We start from the raw sequence: 20,869 nt of genomic DNA, 5'->3' as shown, positions 1-20,869 counted from the left end.
AGGATAAGGTTGGGATGAAGAAGAGAAAAGCAGACTATGGGAGCTGAGCAGAGGATACCTAGAAGCATTAAGCACACATGAAAACATATGCATGTACATGTACACATATATGCTCACACATAAATTCATACATACTCATACATGTGTGGGTGTCCATGCGCGTGCACATACCCTCACACACATGTTCATAAATTACACACATGACTGCATAGATGCATGCACACACATATATACATGTATACATAAACACACACTTTCACACAAACATACACCTATGCACACAGTCATACACGCATATATGCACATGCATACACACTCACACAGATACACACATGCTGCTCAGCTATCTAGACACCAAGCTCTCATTCCACCCTTCTTAACCTCTTCATGAGACTTGCTCTTGTATTGCCTTGCTGTCACTCAAAGTAACTAAGCATCCCTGTTTGAACAGATAGAGGCAAATTAGACCCCATGCAGTTGGTGTTCAGTCTAATATAGCAATTCTGTGACCAACACTGATCAGACCTTATTGGGTTATTTAATATACGAGTGAAAGCTACAGTTCCTCCTTCTATCTCGTCTGACATGTGATGTTTCTCCAGAAGAAACATATCTATCTAATATATAAATAATACATTTTGATATTGATTTTAAAGTCTGACTGGGGTAAGGGGTTCAAGACAAAGTTTCTCTGTGTAGCTTTGTCTGTCCTATAACTCAATCTATAGGCCAAGCCGGCTTCAGACTCATAGAACTCTCCCTGCCTCTGCCTCTCTAGTGCTGGTATGAAAGGTATACGCCACTATAGCCTAGTGACTTGGTATCTTTAAAAGTCAAGATAAAATGAGGTTAATATAGTAGAATATGGCTAGATATAATTTCCATTATTTAATTGGTAAAATTCCAATTAAAAAAAAAACTGGGATACAATGAATAAGAATTCATGGAAACTGAAGGAAAACGCACTGGATGTTCTATTAGTGTATTGTCATATGACCCAGTAATATCTTCAACTAATCTAAGATCAGCAAATGAGAGATTTTTTCCAATGGAATAGTAATTTTATTTGCATATATATAATAGTTGTTGATAGCATCTATACCCAGATGTCTGGAGAAGGAAGTTATTTCTCTCCCAGTCCCCAAGAGACTATTAACTTTATACTGACGCAAACTATTTAGCCACAGTTCCCTAGTTCCTACACTAAGCTGTATCTGCACCCCAACTCAAACAGTTAAAAAATTTTAAAAAAAAACAATGTGGATGTAATTGCTTAGCTTAATATTTATTATCTGAGTGCCAATTACTGAAGTCCTGGGAAGTTTCTCATCAAACATATTAAAGTGACAACCTGATTATGGGAAATAACATATCTGTCCAAGCACACAATGAATTATATGGACTAATGATTCCCAATTAGATTACATACAACTTTATCATAAAATAACTCACTATTCATAAACAACAGGATGGGAAAGTTTGTGGAGTCAGTAGATTTCTATATTTATTTACTTGATAATCTTGAGAAACCTCGAAACCCTGGTCATTTGAGGGAGAAGTAAATACTCATATTTTATGTTTATCTCACTGGGGAATCAAGTTCAACAGTCATGACGACGGAATCACGGAGAGTTTATTTGCCATTGAGAATTAGAAGCTTGCGTCTTCAGTATTTATCTCGAGTATCAAGTTTATAACACAAGCGTAAATCGCAGCCTTGAAGACTGACTGGGTGCAACAGAGTGCTTCCAGACATTGCGGTGGTAACTCAGAGAGGAAGCCTAGCTGGTCATGTCAGTGTGCGATGACAAGCTCAGCATCGTGAACTTCAAGTGAGAAACAACATGACATGTGTCAAAGTCACCCTGTGCCTTAGAAAGACTAAGAAAGCTCAGGACAGACCTGTGCTGGAGAAGACAGAAGAGGAATCCAGAAAGTGCTAGACAGAACAGTCCAAGGAAAGCCCCACTGTTGTACAACATAGCACAACTAAAGGAGTGGCTTGTGCTTTCTCACCAGTGCCCCTACCCTCTCTCGTGTTCTCCCTTCACTGCTAATCAATATTTTTATGTTTTGTAAATACATGAGATTAATCCTTAGATGTTCAACAATAGTGAATTCACAGTTCATCACATACTCCACAAGAGGGAAAAAATGGAGAAGCTTGAGGTAGAGAATAACTAACATGAGATAAAAGATATATGTTTTTTTAAAGTGCTAACATACACTATCTAGATGGGGAAACGTGCGAATCTAGGATACCCAGACTACCCCAAGGTTGTCTATATCCAGATGAAGCAGGTCATCTTAAGTGAAGATGTAAACACATAGACCCTTTAAGGAAAATTTGAAATACATGTTACCCACCCAGCAAGTTCTATTTCACAGTAAAACGTAACACGGGGTTTCTTCCTTCCATGTACCTCTTTCTCTATAAAAGAAATGACCCTATACCTTGCTTCATGAACTGAAACTGAATTTACTTAGGCATCGTAGTGACAAGTTACAGAAGTGAGACCTAATTCTGAAAGGTTTATTCAGCACTTAGAAAGTTTAGTTTTATATCTGTCTCCGAGCAGCAGGGGACATGTCTGCCTCTGATAGAAGGGACTGGAACCCAAGGGTCAGGCTGTGTTTCTACACAAGTTCAGGCTTCACAGTGCTTGAGGCTTTATCAAAAATATCTGTAATATGTTGTCCCCAAATCATAATGGGGTTGACTTAGTGATTCATTTCAAAACTCCCCGTATGGGGTCTAGATAAGGACATGAGTATCATTATACAATCACGTGGAATGAGAGTGACTTAGCGAATAACGTTGCTACATGAGCCATTTTTAGCTTATTAAATGCAATGCCCCATTCTCTCGAGAATATTCTGCTGTTGGATGAGCAGGAAAATTGTGTGCTTCACCCCTATTACGTCATGACCAGCTCCAGACCCATGTCTGCCCAGAATAAGCTCTATTCTTGTTAACACTACATTACTTTAGTCAAAAATGTAAGGAACTTACCCATGTTCTCTGGTCAGGTAGTGGGAACTGGTAGCAAAATTGAAACAGAAACAAAAAATTACTTCTGTGTTGAATCTTTACTGAAATCTTTCCTCTCAGAAATGAGCATTTATTCTAATCTGGTCACTTTTACTTATCATGTGACTTTATCTTGAGTAAAAGTTTTAGAAATGGAAATTAAATCTATGTACAGCACCGGTGAGTTTCCTCTACTTTCTAAAATTAATCATCAAACCAAGCTTGGTTAGAAACCAGAATGACCATCACCCTAAGAAAACTACCTACTGTGTGCTACAACATCCATAATCAGGCAAAGGATTCTTCATTTTTTTAAAAATTATTCACTGCAAATCTATGGTCCCAAATTTTCCAAATTCTGTTTTTATTTCATTTAAGGCAATTTCCTGTCATAGTCCAGTCTGTTATATCTCTGTCATATAGATGATGAAAATATGGTATTTACTAAACTGAAAATAATTACATAATAATAGATAAGTATTTTGTTGAAATTGTTGTTGTTTGGAATCCCATGCACGGTAAGAAGGGACTTGGGTTATTGGTCCTCAGAATACAAGAATATGGAGTAAGGAATAAAAAGGTTATAATTATTTGTGACAATATGGTCACCATGTTCAGGGAAAGCCTTTGTGGCTTAGATACTCTTCCAAAGGCTGAAGTTCATGACTGGGAACATATCAGTTAGGAGAAATATCCCATGTTTCCATAAGTTTGGTGACAAGTAAGAAATGTGCCAACAGGGAAGGAAAATAGAATATGAAAGGCAAAGGACATAGGTGGTACCCACAGCAGTGTATAAGAAACAGCCTAGAATATGTCATACTATTCTTAGCTCCTAGAAATGTGGTAGATGCACAGCCAGGCGATGTAAGCAAGTGAATAAAAGAGAAAGTCTAAGCAAAAGGTCTTTAATATAGGTGAAAAACATCAGAGCTATAAAAATAACTGTGACAATAACCCAAAATAATATCAAAAGTGGAGGAAGAGGAAAATAAAACCATGAATCACAACCACTTTGACGAGGGTATAATCATCGATAGCTTTTACTTCATTCCCAATGATGTCTGACATGAATGGAAAGTACCCTGACCAGGAACTAGAGAGGTGGACAGTCCATGGTATCACTCTCGCCACACTAGTTATTCGTAGCCATGCTTTCTTTCTCAAAATTAGAATTCAGTCTAAAGAACCACAGATAATCTTCAAGTGTGAGTCCAGGGAGCATGTCTACTGTGCTTTTTACTCTGTGAGTCTACTAATTTCTTTGTCTGATGAAGAGATGCAGAAGCTGAAGAGTCTTCCAATGACCCAATAGCACAAATTGCTTCCTCATGTATGGAGTGAGGAAACTTAGCCTCCGAGGACTTATCTCTTCATTTGAACATATGTGACAATGTGTGTTCTAAATACATTGACACAGTTTAAAACATTGTAACGCTATAAGCCATAAGAGAGGCTAATGGTCTTTCAGTAAAATTCAATAAATAGGTATTGGCTTATTTTCTTAATATTGTCTAAAGACTGAGTTGTGTGGAGGAGCTGTGTTTAAAATAATATAAAACTTGGTTTCTCGATGGCATGCCATTAACCAAACTTGGTATATGTCTTCACAGTTTTCTAAAGCAACTGAGAATATGTGCCAATAGAAATCTGATATCTTAGAATGTGATAGCCTCTTCATGTGATAGGCTGAAAAACAGACAATGAATGTCAGCAGCTCCTATGTGTGCTTTAATGAATTTTAAGTGGGAAAAGTCTTTAAATGGTCTAACTCAAGAATTTATTTGGCTGTTGAATCATGGAAAGCCCTGATAGCAGGGGCTAGCCTTTCTGTGTTGGCTTACGACATCTACATAGTAAGGTCACATCAAGGGCACAATAACCACCTTTGTAAACAGCCCCAGGTACACAGGGGAAGGTATTTTTCCTTTGTGTAGAAGGTATATCAGGACATGAGGAGTTTACTACAATGACTTTATCCTTACCAGGGGAGACCTGTGCATTCATTTCTAAGGATTTCCATTAGGTCTTTTCAAAGACCAGGCACAGTGTCAAATACGCCCTCTTGGTAAACCTTGCAATTTATAGTCACCCTATAAAGCCACGTGTTCTCCTATTATACATAAAGAGCTAAACAATCTTCCTCAAAAACAAAGCACTTTTGCTAGTTATAAATCATAAAAGCACTTCATGCCACAGTTACTCCTAATCCCTAACCCTTGGTTTTATTAGTTGAGGTTAGAATGCAATTGATAGAATAAACAAACAAACAAACAAAATGCCTAACATTGGGGCATGAGCAGTTTTCTCAAAGAACAGACCTCTCCAAAGACAGTAACATTAAAGGTAGAGCAGAGCTTCTCCTGCATATATCCAGGAATGCACCTACTAAGTATTAAGACCGTAGAAACAGCACGTTAAACAGTGCTCCACTGTAGTTTAGAAATAGCTTGTAAATTAGGCACCCTGAATATCTACATCCTCTCTTCCTATGGAGTCCCCACTGTCCACCACATAAAATATTGGCATTATACAGAGACCAAATCTAGAATGGCAGGAATCTACTCTGGATTGCAGGGTCTGGGACACACCAAGTACTGAAAATTAATGTTTGTTGTCATTCCTGGGTCCTAACAACAACACATAGCAACAGGCAGTCTACACATCAGAATGGGACACTGGGTGGGAAGGAAATACACTTCCCCTGTGTTCCCACGGCATGCCTGAGAGGGTCTACAGGAGGGGTCATCACTGTGCTGTGAGCAATGGGCACATCCCTTATCTGTCGTATTTGTTGTGACCTTTGGGAATATTAAAATAGAACACATTCTTTCATGGTATCTTATTAAATATATACACATTCCACATTTATAAGAGTCCTATAGACATGTAATTATTGGTAAATGAACTTAACCATGCTATTAAGTGGCATAATTACTAAAGGTGGCTATTGTTTTTTTGTTTTGTTTTAGAGGCCATGGGCACCTTAAAATCAGAATGTTCAGAAAGTTTTTATAGATAAGAAAACTATCAGCTGAGTAGAAGAAACTGCTCAAAGACTTTCACCTTCAGTCTAATTTTCTTCACTTACTCATGCCCTAAGCACTCAGCTTTTTACTTTACTTAAGCAATTTTGCTTACTTGCTAGACTTTTTGTATAATAAAAATTAGGCAAGCAATCCAATCACTATTATTAAACATATATAATAATATAGACCCAGCAGTGCTTTTGTTTATAATTAAAAAAGAAAATAGCAAGAGAGTTGTATTTTTTAATGCAATATCTGAAACATGGGACATTCTGTATTCAGGCTTATTAGCCTGCGAACCCTTGTAAGTGTTATTAGGTCAGCATAAATATCAAATATTTACTGATAAACATTCACTGCTTCAGCACTTGGCCCCTTCCGTGAAGGGGTTATATAAACAGTATCAGTCCTTAGCCTTCCTATATGAAATTCATGGTGAAATGTTTCTGGAACTTTTGTTACCTAAGCATATTATTTTCTCAATTTAGATTAGAGAGAGAATTTTGGAACAAAACTATGTTTGTGTATATAACTAAAACAGATGTTTGGATTTCTGTTCACCCATGCTTGTTTCAGTATTAAGGAAGACAACTGAAAAAGAAAGAGCCCAAGAGAAGAGGTAAGATTCCTATTTCAAGACAAGCTAGTACATTTGCTACATAAATGGGAGAGAGTTTCACTGGCATGTGGAGAGGGCTATCATTTATGGCTTGGAGACACTAGAGTAGAGCAAATGTATGGACTAAATTGTCAGGGACTTCCTTAAAATCTTCTGCATCTTTAAAGACCAAGAGCTTCCATCCTTTAAACGCAGAGTCCAACCAAATAAAATGTGAGTTTAAAAAGCAGATCCCAGACCTGGTGTTTGCACTTTCAATATGACTCTCTAGCTGTGGATTAATGTGTAAACCAGTCTTCAAAAAAGAAAATTAACTGGGTGGCGACCCAGAGATGAAGCGGCCAGATAGCACCATTCAGTGTGCCCCTTTGCGAAGAGAAACTGTATGTCTCGTGATAAATGGGCCTGGTTCCATTCAGTAAATAGCTCTGTGTATTGTGGTGAATTCTTGTGCAATTACAGACCTTCACTGGAATGCCCAGTGGTGTCTACATAAATTCCTTCACCCTCTATGGTAACAACTTGTCAGGTAGACTCATTTCCTGTTTTTATCTAAGCACTGAAAGGACAGGAATGACCTTCATGGGGTTGGGACGAGTTGCAGTGTAATCCATATCTTTGTTATCAGGAAACTTTAAACACAAAAGACAACTTCAATATTTATTTCCTTGGCTGTGTCTGATTCGCTCCAACATGCACTTTAGTTCAATGAATGGTTAAGGCATGTAATAACTTAACACCCAAACGATGTTATTTTTACACTTTTTATAAGTATACTGGTGACTTTTTCTTTTTAAAAGTTGGATTTTAGACCTGCTAGAGTTTCCTGTGTTCTTCCACAGTAGCGTCACAGGAAATCCTAGTGTTCTTAACGTTTCTTTCAATCCATTGCACCTGCTTTTCCGGATCAACAAGTTAGCTTACAAGCTTGAAATCCCAAATGCAAAATACTTACTTGTGGATGAAACAAGAATCCTGGAGAAGGTCTCAAGTATTTTTCTTTCAAAGCTTCAAGCGGGTCAGTTAGCTTTCTTTTTTCTACTCTGAAAGGTTAAAATCAGATTTGGGAGGGTCAGTCTTGTATGTTTATGCTAAGACAGCCGGTATCATCCAACGCAGCAAAGTCACTGGAAGCTTTCTTTGGGACACACTTAAGAGACCTCTTCAGTGTCCTCATAGGGAGAAAGTCCACATCATGATGGAAAAACCCTACTCAGTGACTAGGGTGGGAAGGGAGTTTGAAACCTGCAGTCACTGAGTTCACTCTAAGACTCTTTTGATTCAGATGGACCAAAAACATTGGAAGAGTTTGCAATGGTTGGTGAAAACTGGGATGCTTTGATTTAATTCACTTTCGAACAAAACTATATCCTCCTAAATATCTACTCTAGTTATTGTAAATCTGTCTGTTGGATGCAAGGGGACTTCCAAGTTAGCTAGGCACTCATGCAAATATTCAAGAAGGACTTGGGTATATTTGTTTATATGCAATATATGTCTGAGATAGGTACATAAATATTCAAATATTCTCTCTCTTTCAAGGAAAGGTGGGAATTAAGTTTGGAAAAACTTTTATCAATTTAAAATATGTTCCACATCCTCTCTGCAGTTAGGCATATAGAGAAATGAAGTAAGACAGACTCATTTTTATCAGCTATTGGCCATTACCTTCTAAGAAAATTTAAGTGAGTACGCATATAAACTATAATTGAAAGCCAGACTTAGTGAGCACTTGGGCAATGAAAGAAGCAGTTAAGAGCTAAAAGTCAAAGTTGGCTGCATGGGGCATTTGAGGCCCATCAAGAACAAATTTTAAAATTGCTATCAAAGCATAATAGCTATGAGTGGATGAAATTTTATTCATACTGTATTTTACATGTATTCTTTTACTTACTGATGTAAGCAATAAGAGGCCCATTTCAGGGTGAGAATTCTGGAGCAAGGCTAAGGCGCACCTGGACCTGGCACTAAAACTAGACTTCAGAGTTTTTCATGAGATGTTGCCTTTCATAAAACAAAAGGTCTGACACAATGGATATTCCTTCAGTGTTGAGATGTGAGATTGGTAGCCCAAGGACATTTAGATTATTTTCTTTATTCCCCCCGACATGGTCTTGTTACCTAGTCTTAGGCTAGTCTCAAACTTGCGATGTTCTTGCCCCAGTCTCCCAAATTTGAGGATTACCAGCCCGCTCTTCTGTTTCTCTTGTTGAAATGGGGATAGCCCTCACATCTAGCAAACTCTAGAAGACGCTGATGAGCAATTGTGGTTCCAGCACTGATTAAACTAGAGGCTACCCATCAATATTACTAAATGAAAGAACAGAGCCAAGTCTTCTCATTAAAAACCACTAGGCACGCGATGAAAATGATCCTATCGTAAATAAGTTCAATAAAAAGTCCACATGTTCCACAACATCTTGAGACTATTTGGAATGTAGATTAGAAAGTAGACTGAAAACTCCTATAATCCGTGAAGGGTATAACAAACATGGGAGTTGCAGAAAATTAAAATTCAAAAACCAAATAGTTTTTGGTGGTGAACATTACAGTATAGTACATAAAATACATTCTATTAAACATATATGATTTGCTTATAGAATGCCTGCACATAGTAAATGAAACTCGATTATGGTGCAGTTAGATAGGACCTATTTGAAGCAACTTACTCATTCTAAATAGAAAGCTGTTTGGCCATGACTATTTCACATACTTGAGGTTCTAAGAGATTTATTTAGAAAGAGAATTCATATAGTATTTATGCCAATATATACCAGAGGGTTAACAAATAGAAGACTGGCTGTGCTAGGGTTGTGTCGTTCCAAATACCAATTCACATGCCCACACATCTGTGCCAACCCTTCTTATGCCATTTGACAACTTGCTTCAAAGATGACTTCCTCATATTTTCCACTCCCCAACAATCTTTAAAAAAATAAGTGCATTGTCAGAGAGAGAGAGAGAGAGAGAGAGAGAGAGAGAGAGAGAGAGAGAGAAAGGGAGGGAGGGAGGGAGGGAGGGAGGGAGGGAGGGAGAGGGAGAGAGAGAGAGAGAGAGAGAGAGAGAGAGAAAGAAAATGAAAAAAAAAAAAAAATCTCATGGGCCTTCTCCAAAATCCTCAATTTCAGAGACATCCGAAAATAAGTTCAAACTTTATCTGCCACTTTCTGAACTTAAAAATGTGACATTTCTGGGATTAAACCTCACGCACTGTTTGATAACAACAGTAATAATAATAAGTGACCTGGGAGATCACAGAGATGACATAGCAGGCAGCTCGTGTTCTCTGCATCTGTCTCATCCTCTGTCATCCCCTCACCCTTACCTATAAATGGGGTCCATGAAGAAGGGAGTGGGTCTGGCATGCTGCAGGGAGCCATCTGAAGACGGCCTCGTTTCCATGTTGCTTCCTTTCTTTTCCCCAAATACATGGTTTTTTCGAGGTTCGGTCAACTTTGCCCCACTGGCTCTACTCCTACTGCCCATACTGAGATCCAGGGGCTGGTCTTGGCTCGTGGCAGGTGCTGTTGGAGGCTTCGAGGGGCCCGAGCTCAAGGGCTTCTCCTCCTTTCTCTTAGTGGTGAGGTCAAAAGGGGACTCAGAGTTTCCCTTCTGCAGTTTCTTGACTTCGCCTGGTGATTGGGGCTCCATTTTCAAAGGTAACGACCTCAAGTCTCTATCAGGAAATGGGTACATTGATTGAGAGAGTGCTGGAAAAAACGGGAGGGGAAACATGGAAGGGTAAGGTAAGGCTCCAACGTTTTTGTCTTGCAGCCCCACCAGTCCTGTGGAACCAAAGTATTTTTCAGCAATAGACGCAATAGCCTTTATGGAATCATTCACAGCTCCTGACACCGCGGTTTGCTCCTCTACGGACGCTGAGAAAACGGAATGAGTGCTGTATTCTTTCTTATTATGTATTGACGCCAGAGTCTGCAGAGGGCTTACTTTGTCTTTGAACATGTTACCATTTTCTTTACATTTCTCTTTCTCACTTTCAGGGTCACTGTCCAGATCAGAGCCCGAGGTTGTCTCCAGGTCACTGCCACTTGGCGTACTGACATCATCAAGGCCACTACTGTCTGACTGGTCACTGATTTTCTCAAGGGGCCTCTCTTCAGAGGACCTCTCGGGCAGCAGTTCCACTGGCTTATTGTCCCCTACGGGTGGGTGTTTAGAGAGTGCCTTCAAAATATCCTGTGTAGCTGGTAGTATCTGAGGATGTGTCAAGAGGGGACTTTGACACTTGTTTGAGTGTTCGGTACTTGATAGTCCTTTAACAGGAGAACTAGCGGGTATCAAAGGAGGCCTGTGGTACAAGCCCGAAGGAAACAGACCAGGAAAACTAAAGGAAAATCCAGGAGCTGTTGGAAAGGTAAGACCAGCAGGATGCCTATTGGTGCCAAAATAGTCAGCCAGGCCCGGGTTGGCATGACTCATATTAGCCATGGACGTTTTATCCATAGCTGGGGTTCCAGGAAGTGAAATGCCTTGGCCAAAAAATCCACCTGCCGCAAAATGGTTCTTGCCCTCACAAAACCTCCTGTGTTTATTTAAGGAAGACGTAGTGCTGAACATTTGTCCACAGTCTTTGCACTTGATTTGGGTTCTGCAATCAGCATGCATGCGCTTATGACGACAAAGGTTTGAAAACTGAGTATAGGATTTATGGCAGACCTCACCTGTGTGCAAACAACAAAAAAGAGTCTCAGGCTTTATGACAATTGTTTCTGGATTCAGCAGGTATCACAAGTGGTTTACACAGAAATAGTTTCAGTTAGGAAGCCAGGAATAGAACAGAAGAAGGGAGTCAGCGATCTGGATGCTCGGAACACAGAAAACGCCATTTTACTAGATTCCAAAGCAAGGCATCCAGCCTTACAAATGTCTAGGAAGCAGCACAAATATTTCACATAGAGAACGCAAATATTTCCCACCTCCCCTCCCACCCCACTGCACAATATTTTTCATAATATTTGTGTGTTTAAATATTTATGGGAAAGTCACAGTCCAGAATGCCTTCCTTCTCCCACCCGATTCCTATTGCTAGCAGAGTCTGAAAAATCAAAGATATGTTGAGCACAAACACTTCAGAGCATTTCAAACATTCTGCATCAGGTGCACCAAGAGAGGGTAAACAGGCTTCTCCACATCAGCAATCCCCTTTATCCCCCCACCCCCCCCCCCGTGGGGAAGGGCTGGAGCCGTCCTCCTATTTCATCACTAGAATATCATGCACTCTCATCGTTCACACATCAAAGCCACACAACAATGCGCATTGTGTATCGGGAGACCCTTTTAACAATCATTTTCATGATTTGAGAAAGACTGACATAATTTACAATGGCTCTATTTTAAGCTCTCGGAGGAAACTGAATTGAATGTGGCCCATCCTGCATTGCTGGTTCCCATGAACTATGAGCACGTCCTCTGACTTCCTCTCACACCAATGGCTGTGTTAACCTTCCTGCAGACGAAACCCCCATCCTTGGGAAACAAGCTCACTTGTTGCTGGATCTTCCTCGGTTATCTCGGGGCTTGACTTGTGTGTGTGTCCACTGAGTATGGGAAGCAGGGGACTGGGCTGGGACAACTCTGATCCTGAAAGGACCTGGCAGCCAGTGTAGTCCTCTGCTATCCCCTTCCACTAAGATTTTTGTCAATAAAGTGGCACACCCCCTTCTCACAGATGGGCCAAAATTTCTAAGTATATTTTAAAGCCAAGCTTTGTAACCCCTCACCCTTTCAAGTAAGACTTTACTCAATTTGAGTCTTACAGGATTATAAGATCAAATTGCTAAGCAACATTTTTTTTATTAAAAAAAAAAAACACTTTTCTGGAGATGAGTCACTTTACATGTGAGCTTACTTTAATGCTTCTGTGCATGTTTTATGTGTGTGGAAATACGATATCTTTTGCTGGTAATTGTTGAAACAAATTGATTTCAAGAAAATAAACATAAAATGTGACAGTTACTGCTTTCTAGTGATCGCTGACTGTAGGTACAGAATGCTTGAGTCAAAAACTTGAATCAAAACAATGAAAACAGTTTTTAGGCAATTCATGCAAAGACAATTTTATAGAACTCAGGCAAGCAAAACTCACCGGAAATTTGTCCTCCCCCCTCCACAAACAGGAAGTGCTAAGCAATTGCATTGGGGGGGGGCTGATAAAAACTGGACAGTACTTCTGCACCTCAGTGTGCCTGTGACTATGAATGTCACAAAGATTTTAGTAAGAAAAGAAGATGGATAGTTTCAGATTTCTACCGGAGTACATCCTTCAGTCTGTCTTGACAGCATTTAAACAAGCTCCAGCTGTCCTTATTCTGTTTATATTACTTGATACACTAAATAAAATCCTTGTGGAGGTAGGTAACAGACTTCCATATGACTATATTACATCCATTCATTTACGGACCATTCCAAGAAACTACCAACTCATTTATTATTGGAACGATAAAAGGGAACTCTTCTTAAAAGAATCTACCCTTCAGGACTAAAAGTACTAGAAGAAAATGTCTTAATGGGTAGTTAACCAAGCCTAAGTGTGGGAATTGCAATGTTTTGAAAAGAAAGTGTTGCTCTCGTAGCAGGATGGCTTTAGGGGCATCCACAACATCTATGTCACAGTCACAGAAGATATTCTTGACTTGTCTGGTTGCACCTTTTGTTACAGGACAAGTAGAGCCTGCATCTGGTCTCAAAAATGTTGAACCTGGAATGTCTCCTTAGTCGGGAGCTTAGTTTATCACCCTTGAAGGCTGGATCTAAGACATCAGTAACTAGGCTCCAGGTCAATGGTTCAATTGATGTTGAAGTCTATTCTCCAGTGTAATTTTCTCAGTCACAAGGAATTGGCCTGCAGCTAACATTGCATCTTCCTCTCTCATAAACAAAGTTGAGAAGTATTTTGAATATTTTCTGTCTATTAGAGCATGTGGTTTCTATTTGGGGAGGCTGGAGATTGCTGTAAAGGCGATGAGTAATTACCTTAGTGCTAGGGATCCTGTGCTCACTGTAATAAGAGACAGTTGTCATAAACACACCAGCGGGGGCAAATCATGGTGTGTGGCCTTTGAGAGAGAAACAGATAGCAGCCATAGGTGAACCTCTACCCTTTTGGGCTCATGGTAACTCCTGTCCTTAAACCCCTTTGTTCTGAAATTGCACAGCTATTATTCGTAATTACACCATGGCTCACTGTCAGATTGGATATTTGAAGAAAGTCATCTGTTATTTAAATTTACCAATAATTGCTGAGAATGCATTCCAGGGAACTATTTGATGCAGGCCAAGTAAGAAAGGGCAATCTGACACTTAAGTGGAACTGTTTCCTTTAACAGAACTCATGTGTTGAATGCGCAGATGCAATAATTAAGCAATGGGCCTGTACTTTCTGGTTTTAGCAATAGATAGAGTAAGAAATAGATGACCAGAGTTTCCTGTGATCTGTTCCTCCCTTCTCAACAAAGCATAAGTCTTATCAGCATTTATTTCTAGTGAGCCTGAAATAAACTAAAATAGAAAACCTAGAGCACCTCCAAGCAGGTTTGCAAAGAAATGGAACCCAGACTCATGAAGTCTTGAATGCTTGCTTCCTTTTTTTTTCTTTCTCTTTTTCTTTCTTTCTTTCCTTTCTCCCTTTCTTTCTTTTTTAGGACAAAATCTAAAACTCCTATTGTATATTTAATTTCCCATAGTTTCAACAGTTTCCCCAGGGAGCTCATGGCTCCCTTTGTTTCTCTGCTGGTTTTCTTCACTCCACCCAGGGAACAGACATCTAAGCAAAACAGACTCTCCTGTACCCTGGAGAAGGAAAGACAAGTACTTCTGGCTCTTGGAAGCACAAAAGAAGGCTGTGTCAAGGCAAAGAACAGTATAGTTAGTCTCTGGCAGCTCCATGTTGGCACTGAAACTTACATGACTTGCCAACAGGTCCTGTAGTGGTCTAGTACTTCAAATACATATTGCAAAGCATCAGCGCTTGTCTGGATAAATAAATAAACAAACAAACCAAAGAGGGGGGGGGGGACTGGTTTCCATGGAGTTCCCAAAGCAGAAACTCACAGGTGTTGCCATGTGCTGGTCAAACAATCGCACCCATATCTGGATCCAAAATCGGTTCAGAATTTGGTAGCACTGCCCGCTTCGTTCCTGTATTTACCCACCCAGAACAGCTCTGGAACAAAGGGCTCCAGAGCTATTGCCTAGATGCAGAACAAATGGTTTCCCTTCTGAATTATTGTGGCACAACCCAGAAACAGGCCCGCACTGGAGAACAAAAGACAAAGCTGAGTTCTCCTTGCCTTGAAGTGTGTTATTAAAGTGCTGGATCCAGGAGTGTGCCAAGTAGGTGGGCAAAGGGGATGTCCCCTGAAAGGATGAAGCTTGTAAATTTGCTTGAGTGCAGTGGGTGGAAGAGAGAGCCAGTCCAGCATCAAAGGGAAGATGCTCTGCTTTTTCAAGTGGCCCAAACTACAGATCTGCAATGTAAACAGCAGATTGCCAAGGAGAAAAGGCAATCTTACCCACTCCCACACATACACTGCAACATCTTATCCCTACACACATGTGCGTGCACACATACACACACACACATGCACACACACATGCACACACACACACATGCACACACACACACACACACATGCACACACACACACACACACACACACACATACACACACACACTGCAACCCTTTACCCCTCCATGACACACTCCAGCATTTAACCCTCTCCAGTCGTACACTCTAATCCACACACAGCAGCATAAGCCCTTCTGCCAGGCGGGGCTCTTCCAGCTCCTAGTGATCCAGAACAGGTTTTTAATCACTTCAGCTTGCTTAGTAATATCTGTAATTGGCTATTTTATAAAGCCATGAACATTTACAGTGTGAGACAAATCTGGTTGTCTTGATTAAATCCTACAACCTAGGGAGACTTTTTTTTTCATTATTTAACAACTCTATTCTTTACCTGATACTGATTTCACCTAAAAGAAAACACCCCAAAGATTATAGACAAAACGCCAAGTATCCTCTTATAAAATATTTTTCTTATAACATAAAATAGCCCTTCTGTTTTGGACCATAAAAAAGCTAAGAGACCGACTCCTCCCACCCAAAATGGCTGCATGTGGCCATGCTGTTGAGCATCGAGCATTCCGAGGGAGAGATAGATGCAGGAAGACAGCTGGGGTGTTTAAAACTTACAGATAAAGGGCTTCACACTGCTGTGGATGTGCTTGTGTTGTTTGAGGCCTGATGAAGTGGCAAATGTTTTACCACACTCCGGGCAAGCATGAGCCCGGGCACCAACATGCTGAGATCGAATGTGTCGCTGAAGGTTGCTAGGGTCCGTGAAAACCTGCTAGGAAATGAGTACTGATTAATCCAGAAACTTCACTCAGCGATACAGAAAGAAGATCAGTGGTGGTAAGGAGCAATTTTCTCTGTCTTGTTTTTGTTTTTGGTTTTGTTTTTTTGGGGGGAGAGGGGTTGTTTGTTTTTTTGTTTGTTTGTTTGTTTTTATCAAAGACTATATGAAAGCTGTATTTCTAATGTGCAAGAAACTCCTTCAAGGAAGAAACCAGAAATGATTCGTTTGTCTGCATTTATCCCAGGTATTCCACTAGTGTCCATCATTAGACTAAACAATGAATGGTACTATGGGGGGGGGGGTTATAGTCAAGGTCTTTTCAGAAACTAAAGACTAAATTCAGTCCTAGCTCTCATTAAAAGAACGCTTTAAAATAAAGACACATTACACACAGAATTTAGAAGATTTTGATATAAGCACCCCAAATCAGCTTAAATAATTTCCCTCAGAGGTTAAACTTAAATACAGTGTTTCCTCTGTTTGTTTCCAGCAACCTGAAGCTTTTCCTTTGATGATTTCACTAAACAAAAATATGAGAGACCCAGCAACATATCCAGGAATAAAATATCCTTCAAGGCTCTATCAAATGTTCCCACTGCCACAAGAAAAGCTGTGGAAATAGAAAGCAACCATTCCCAGATTTCTCTGTGTTTTTGTGAAAAGGAAGAAAGAAAGAAAGAAAGAAAGAAAGAAAGAAAGAAAGAAAGAAAGAAAGAAAGAAAGAAAGAAAGGAAGGAAGGAAGGATGGAAGGAAGGAAGAAAGGAAGGAAGAAAAAAGAAGGGAAGGAAGGAAGGAAGGAAGAAAAAGAAAGAAAGAAAGAAAGAAAGAAGTAAAGAAAAGAAAAGAAAGGAAGAAAGAAAAGAAAAGAAAGGAAGAAAAGAAGAAAAGGAAAATAAAAGAAAGAAGAAAGAAAGAAAGAAAAGAAAAGGAAATCATAAACAAACCAAAACCATTCAAGTTCTGAGTGAGCATACTGTGGCCCACTCTGTGGCCCAAATGGAGACTTGTCATTTCTTCTGAGTGTTGGACAGCGCTGGCCACTAAGACAAATAATGCCTTTTGCTGTCCAGTGTGTAGCAAGTTATGATTTACAAGAAGGATTAGGTGGAAAAAATCTGAGAAAGCTGGTGTCTCCCATTCTTTGTGACTAAGCCTTCAGAAACTTTATGTGACTTTTCCTCACAAATTGCTATTAAAAGAAATGAGGACTGCATACAGTTTTCATGCCCCACCAGGCTATCAAACAACCCCGCACTCGTAAGCCGGTAGCGGAACTGGGATCTTACCAAGATGTCTTGACACCCACTTCTGTAACTCACCATTTAACCTCGCTTCCTCCCTTCCAGAAAGAAAACAATACTGAGTGTTTCTATGCCCTGCATTAACTCATCCGACCCTCTGCCTACTTTTCTAAAGGATTCTAGGCCTGTCTGGTAGAATGCAGCAAAAGACCAAGAGATCCGAACAGAGAGGTGAAGAGCAGCCTCCAAATTCACTGTACCTTGGCACAGTTTTCACACTCGTAGTGCTTTCCACTGTCATGTGACATCTGGTGGCGAATTAAATTGGACTTCCAGTTAAACGCCTTGGGGCACTGATCACACTTGTACTCTCGCTCCTCTGTGTGTGACAACATGTGCTTCTCCAAGCTGTCAAGACAACAATTGGTTTAATAAGACAAGGAAGACTGTCATAAGCAGAGCTCCATTTTATTCCTAATCCAACGGGCAAGGAAAGAGTTGAGAAGGAAACCGAAGTGGGAAGGGAGAAAGAGAAAACGTGGCGTCTGATAGGCTGAAGTATGTGTTATGTTCCCTAGACTGTGTCCAATCTTTACAGAGATATATCCCTGCTTGCAATAAATCTGACACAGATATCGAGAATTGTCTGGTAATTTGGAAATATGAGAGTTATCTGTCTATTAAGATTAGGGATATAATCTTCATATTGACATTGATTGCTGTTATTTACTTCATTCAAATATAAAACATGTTAATAAAGTGTTTAAGGACATACAGTAGACATTCTCTCTAATATATGTAACCTCTAGATACAGAAGTATTTATATCTCTAGTCATAGGGGAGAGGGAACTGTGACCTCCTATTATGGCACTGCTGTAGGTGGGTCGATGTGTGTATAGATAGGTGGGGATAATGTGCACAGAGAACAAATGCTAACAGTGAAGGTGATGGTGACAACTGCAGGGATGACAACGATAAAGAAGAATACAAGTGACACATGGATATGTACATCATCCATATGATAAGTGTATAGATGATAGATAGACAGGGATGATAAATGGAGATTACACATATACATAGGCAGACAGACAGACATGATGAGTACAGGATAGATAGATAGATAGATAGATAGATAGATAGATAGATAGATGATAGATAGATAGATAGATAGATAGATAGATGATAGATAGATAGATAGATAGAGGATGAAAGAATATGATAGATATATCCACAGGTAGATTATAGATAACACATGAACTATAAAGAATAGCATATATAGTTTAAATCAATATAGCATTAAGACTTCTAAAGGGGGAAAAACATGATTAGAAGGTCCTAATAAGGTAGTTTATGTTTTAAAGTTTAGAAAGTTCTGTGCTTTTCTTTCTTTCTTTTCCTTTTTTCTTTCTTTTTCTTTGTCTTTCTTTCTTTCCCTTTTTTTTTTTTTTTTTTTTTTTTTTTTGAGATTTGGCTTTAGTTAGTACCTGCAGCATTTTTGTTCATTGACCACATTGTCCTTGGCACACTTGCCTACTGTAGACAGCTCCTGAGAGCCTTTACCCATTTCCAGTCTGATAAAGTACATGTGCTAGGCTCTGAACCTTTGTTATTGCACAGGGAAAGAAACAGGCAGATGATGTCAAAAAAATTAAGATGTCAATTTGAAAGATGCTCACTGTCCAAAGGTAGTCCACGCTAAGCGTCAATAACAGCAGCAATATTCTTTAACAAAAAGAGTATTTAGAAATGCACAAAGAGAACTGCCGGTCACTCTTACAGGATGTTTATTGTGGAACCGGAACATAAGGGGAAAATGCACAAACATACCATGCTTTCCCTGTGATGTAAATTCTATTTTAGGGGGACAAAATAGACAATAAGAAATAGCCTTCCTAGATAAAATTAATTCATCCTTATAATAAATGATAAAAGGATGATGAAGCCAGAATTCTTCCTGAATGAATTAATAAGTTTGGGTGATCAAATTGCATTCTTCCTGATATAAATAAGTGATAATATCCATTTTGTTAAACCATTGAATCTAAGCCCCAGTTAAGGGTTAAGATGTAACCACACCTTTATAGATAAAAGAAGGAAAGAAGAAAGGTGTTAGATACTACCAAGGACATATAAATGACAGAATTTGGAAGGGAAAAAAAAGTACTACGACCAAAAGCTGGAGAGACGGATAGCCAGAGAGAAAGAATTTGACAAGTGGAACACTCACTGGATTAAAGTATACATAATTCTCAAAATCAATAGTCATCCATGGACCTCCTGCTTATAATGCTTCTAAAAGCCCTAACTGTTAGAATTTCAACTCTGACCTGATAATGCAGTCTTGTTATTTTTAAAAGGCTCTACTGAAACAACATATTGAAAGTCTTTACTTTCTACAGATACATCTAGACTTAGATAGCACAAATTAAAAACAAGCAAGCAAACAAAAAAACCCCACAAAACAAAGTCTAGCATTTGTTTCAAATACTCCAAAATAGATGGACCGAAGACAAACTGGCCTTTTGTGGTAACTGAGGATACTGAGCAGAGAAGTGTTTTTAGATTCACCTTTCTCTCTGATTTTTGCCTATCTGAAGCGTTTCCCAATTAAAAAGCTATTAAAACAGCCAAGTATGCGTGTTTAATTTTCTGTGTCCTTTTGTTGTGAGATCAGTACTCAGTATTCAAATATCAGTGAAGACCAGAAAGCCCTATGGATACATTTCTCGGCAGTATGGGTGGAATTGATACGTGAGTAAACATTGCTCTCCTGTCTTGATAAATTAAAAGTATCTTTCCCACACTTACTTTTCTTCATCATTTCCTTCCTCCTCATATTGGCATCTGAACTGTTTGACCTCAAGAGCTACTACCCTTCTAAACACACAACAGGGCACAGGAGTATGGAGTTAAAAGGAAGACCTAATCTTTATCTATAACACATAACTCTGTTGGTTAAGAGGTTGAAATGCTAGTGAGTGGGGTAGGAGAGATATCAGTAACAGCAGCAAGCAAGAGCTAAGTCAGGAGCATCCTTGGAAACCTCTGCAGTGACTGAGATTTCATTATCATCAGCAGCTGGAGGGACTAGATATCTTAGTTTGTGTATGTGAATCCTGATCCCTGCATCCCACAGGCAGAAGGTTGCCTTGCTCTCTGAGTCTTGTTCTCTCTAACTAGTGGTCTCGTTCCAAGATCTTGTAAGCACGTGGCTCGGAGTAGGGGAAGACAAAGCAAGGGAACATTTCCCTCTTATTTCTGGTGTGCAGTGTAAGGTCCGTATTGTTCCATGGTGTTATCATTCTACCACTGTCAAAAACAAAACAAAAAGCCAAACAACAGGAGTGAGGGGTGGACCATGAAGACAACTCAGTCGATAAAATGCAAACATGAAGAGCAAAATCCAGTTTCTAGTACCCATGTAAAAAGGTTGACATGGCAGTACACACTTGTAATCCAAGAAGAGAAGGTAAGGACTGGAAGATCCCTGGGTGGGCTCAGTGGCCCCAGCCAATCTAGCTTACTTAGTAAGCATCAGGCCAAAGAGACACCCTGTCTCAGAATTA

At 39.6% G+C, this 20,869-nt stretch overlaps 1 protein-coding gene across 7 annotated transcripts in view; it reads right to left on the bottom strand.

The window, feature by feature from the left end:
• The window catches only part of MECOM (MDS1 and EVI1 complex locus), a 531,405-nt gene that overhangs the window by 17,545 nt on the left and 492,991 nt on the right, over positions 1-20,869 (bottom strand). For 3 of the 7 annotated variants that reach the window (XM_080929609.1, XM_080929608.1, XM_080929613.1), the window contains 5 exons: positions 17,563-17,710; positions 15,895-16,051; positions 10,005-11,361; positions 7,635-7,722; positions 3,014-3,040 (listed from right to left, as the gene is read on the bottom strand). In XM_080929609.1, the coding sequence (XP_080785735.1) occupies positions 3,014-3,040; positions 7,635-7,722; positions 10,005-11,361; positions 15,895-16,051; positions 17,563-17,710 (1,777 nt within the window). The remainder of the gene's footprint in view (positions 1-3,013; positions 3,041-7,634; positions 7,723-10,004; positions 11,362-15,894; positions 16,052-17,562; positions 17,711-20,869) is intronic. The other 4 variants (XM_080929610.1, XM_080929611.1, XM_080929612.1 and 1 more) reach the window with 4 other exon arrangements.

This window comes from Micromys minutus, assembly GCF_963924665.1.
Source record: "Micromys minutus genome assembly, chromosome: 15".
Lineage (NCBI taxonomy): Eukaryota > Metazoa > Chordata > Mammalia > Rodentia > Muridae > Micromys > Micromys minutus.
Note: the sequence above shows the minus strand (reverse complement) of the source record. Positions and strands in the feature narration are given on the sequence as shown.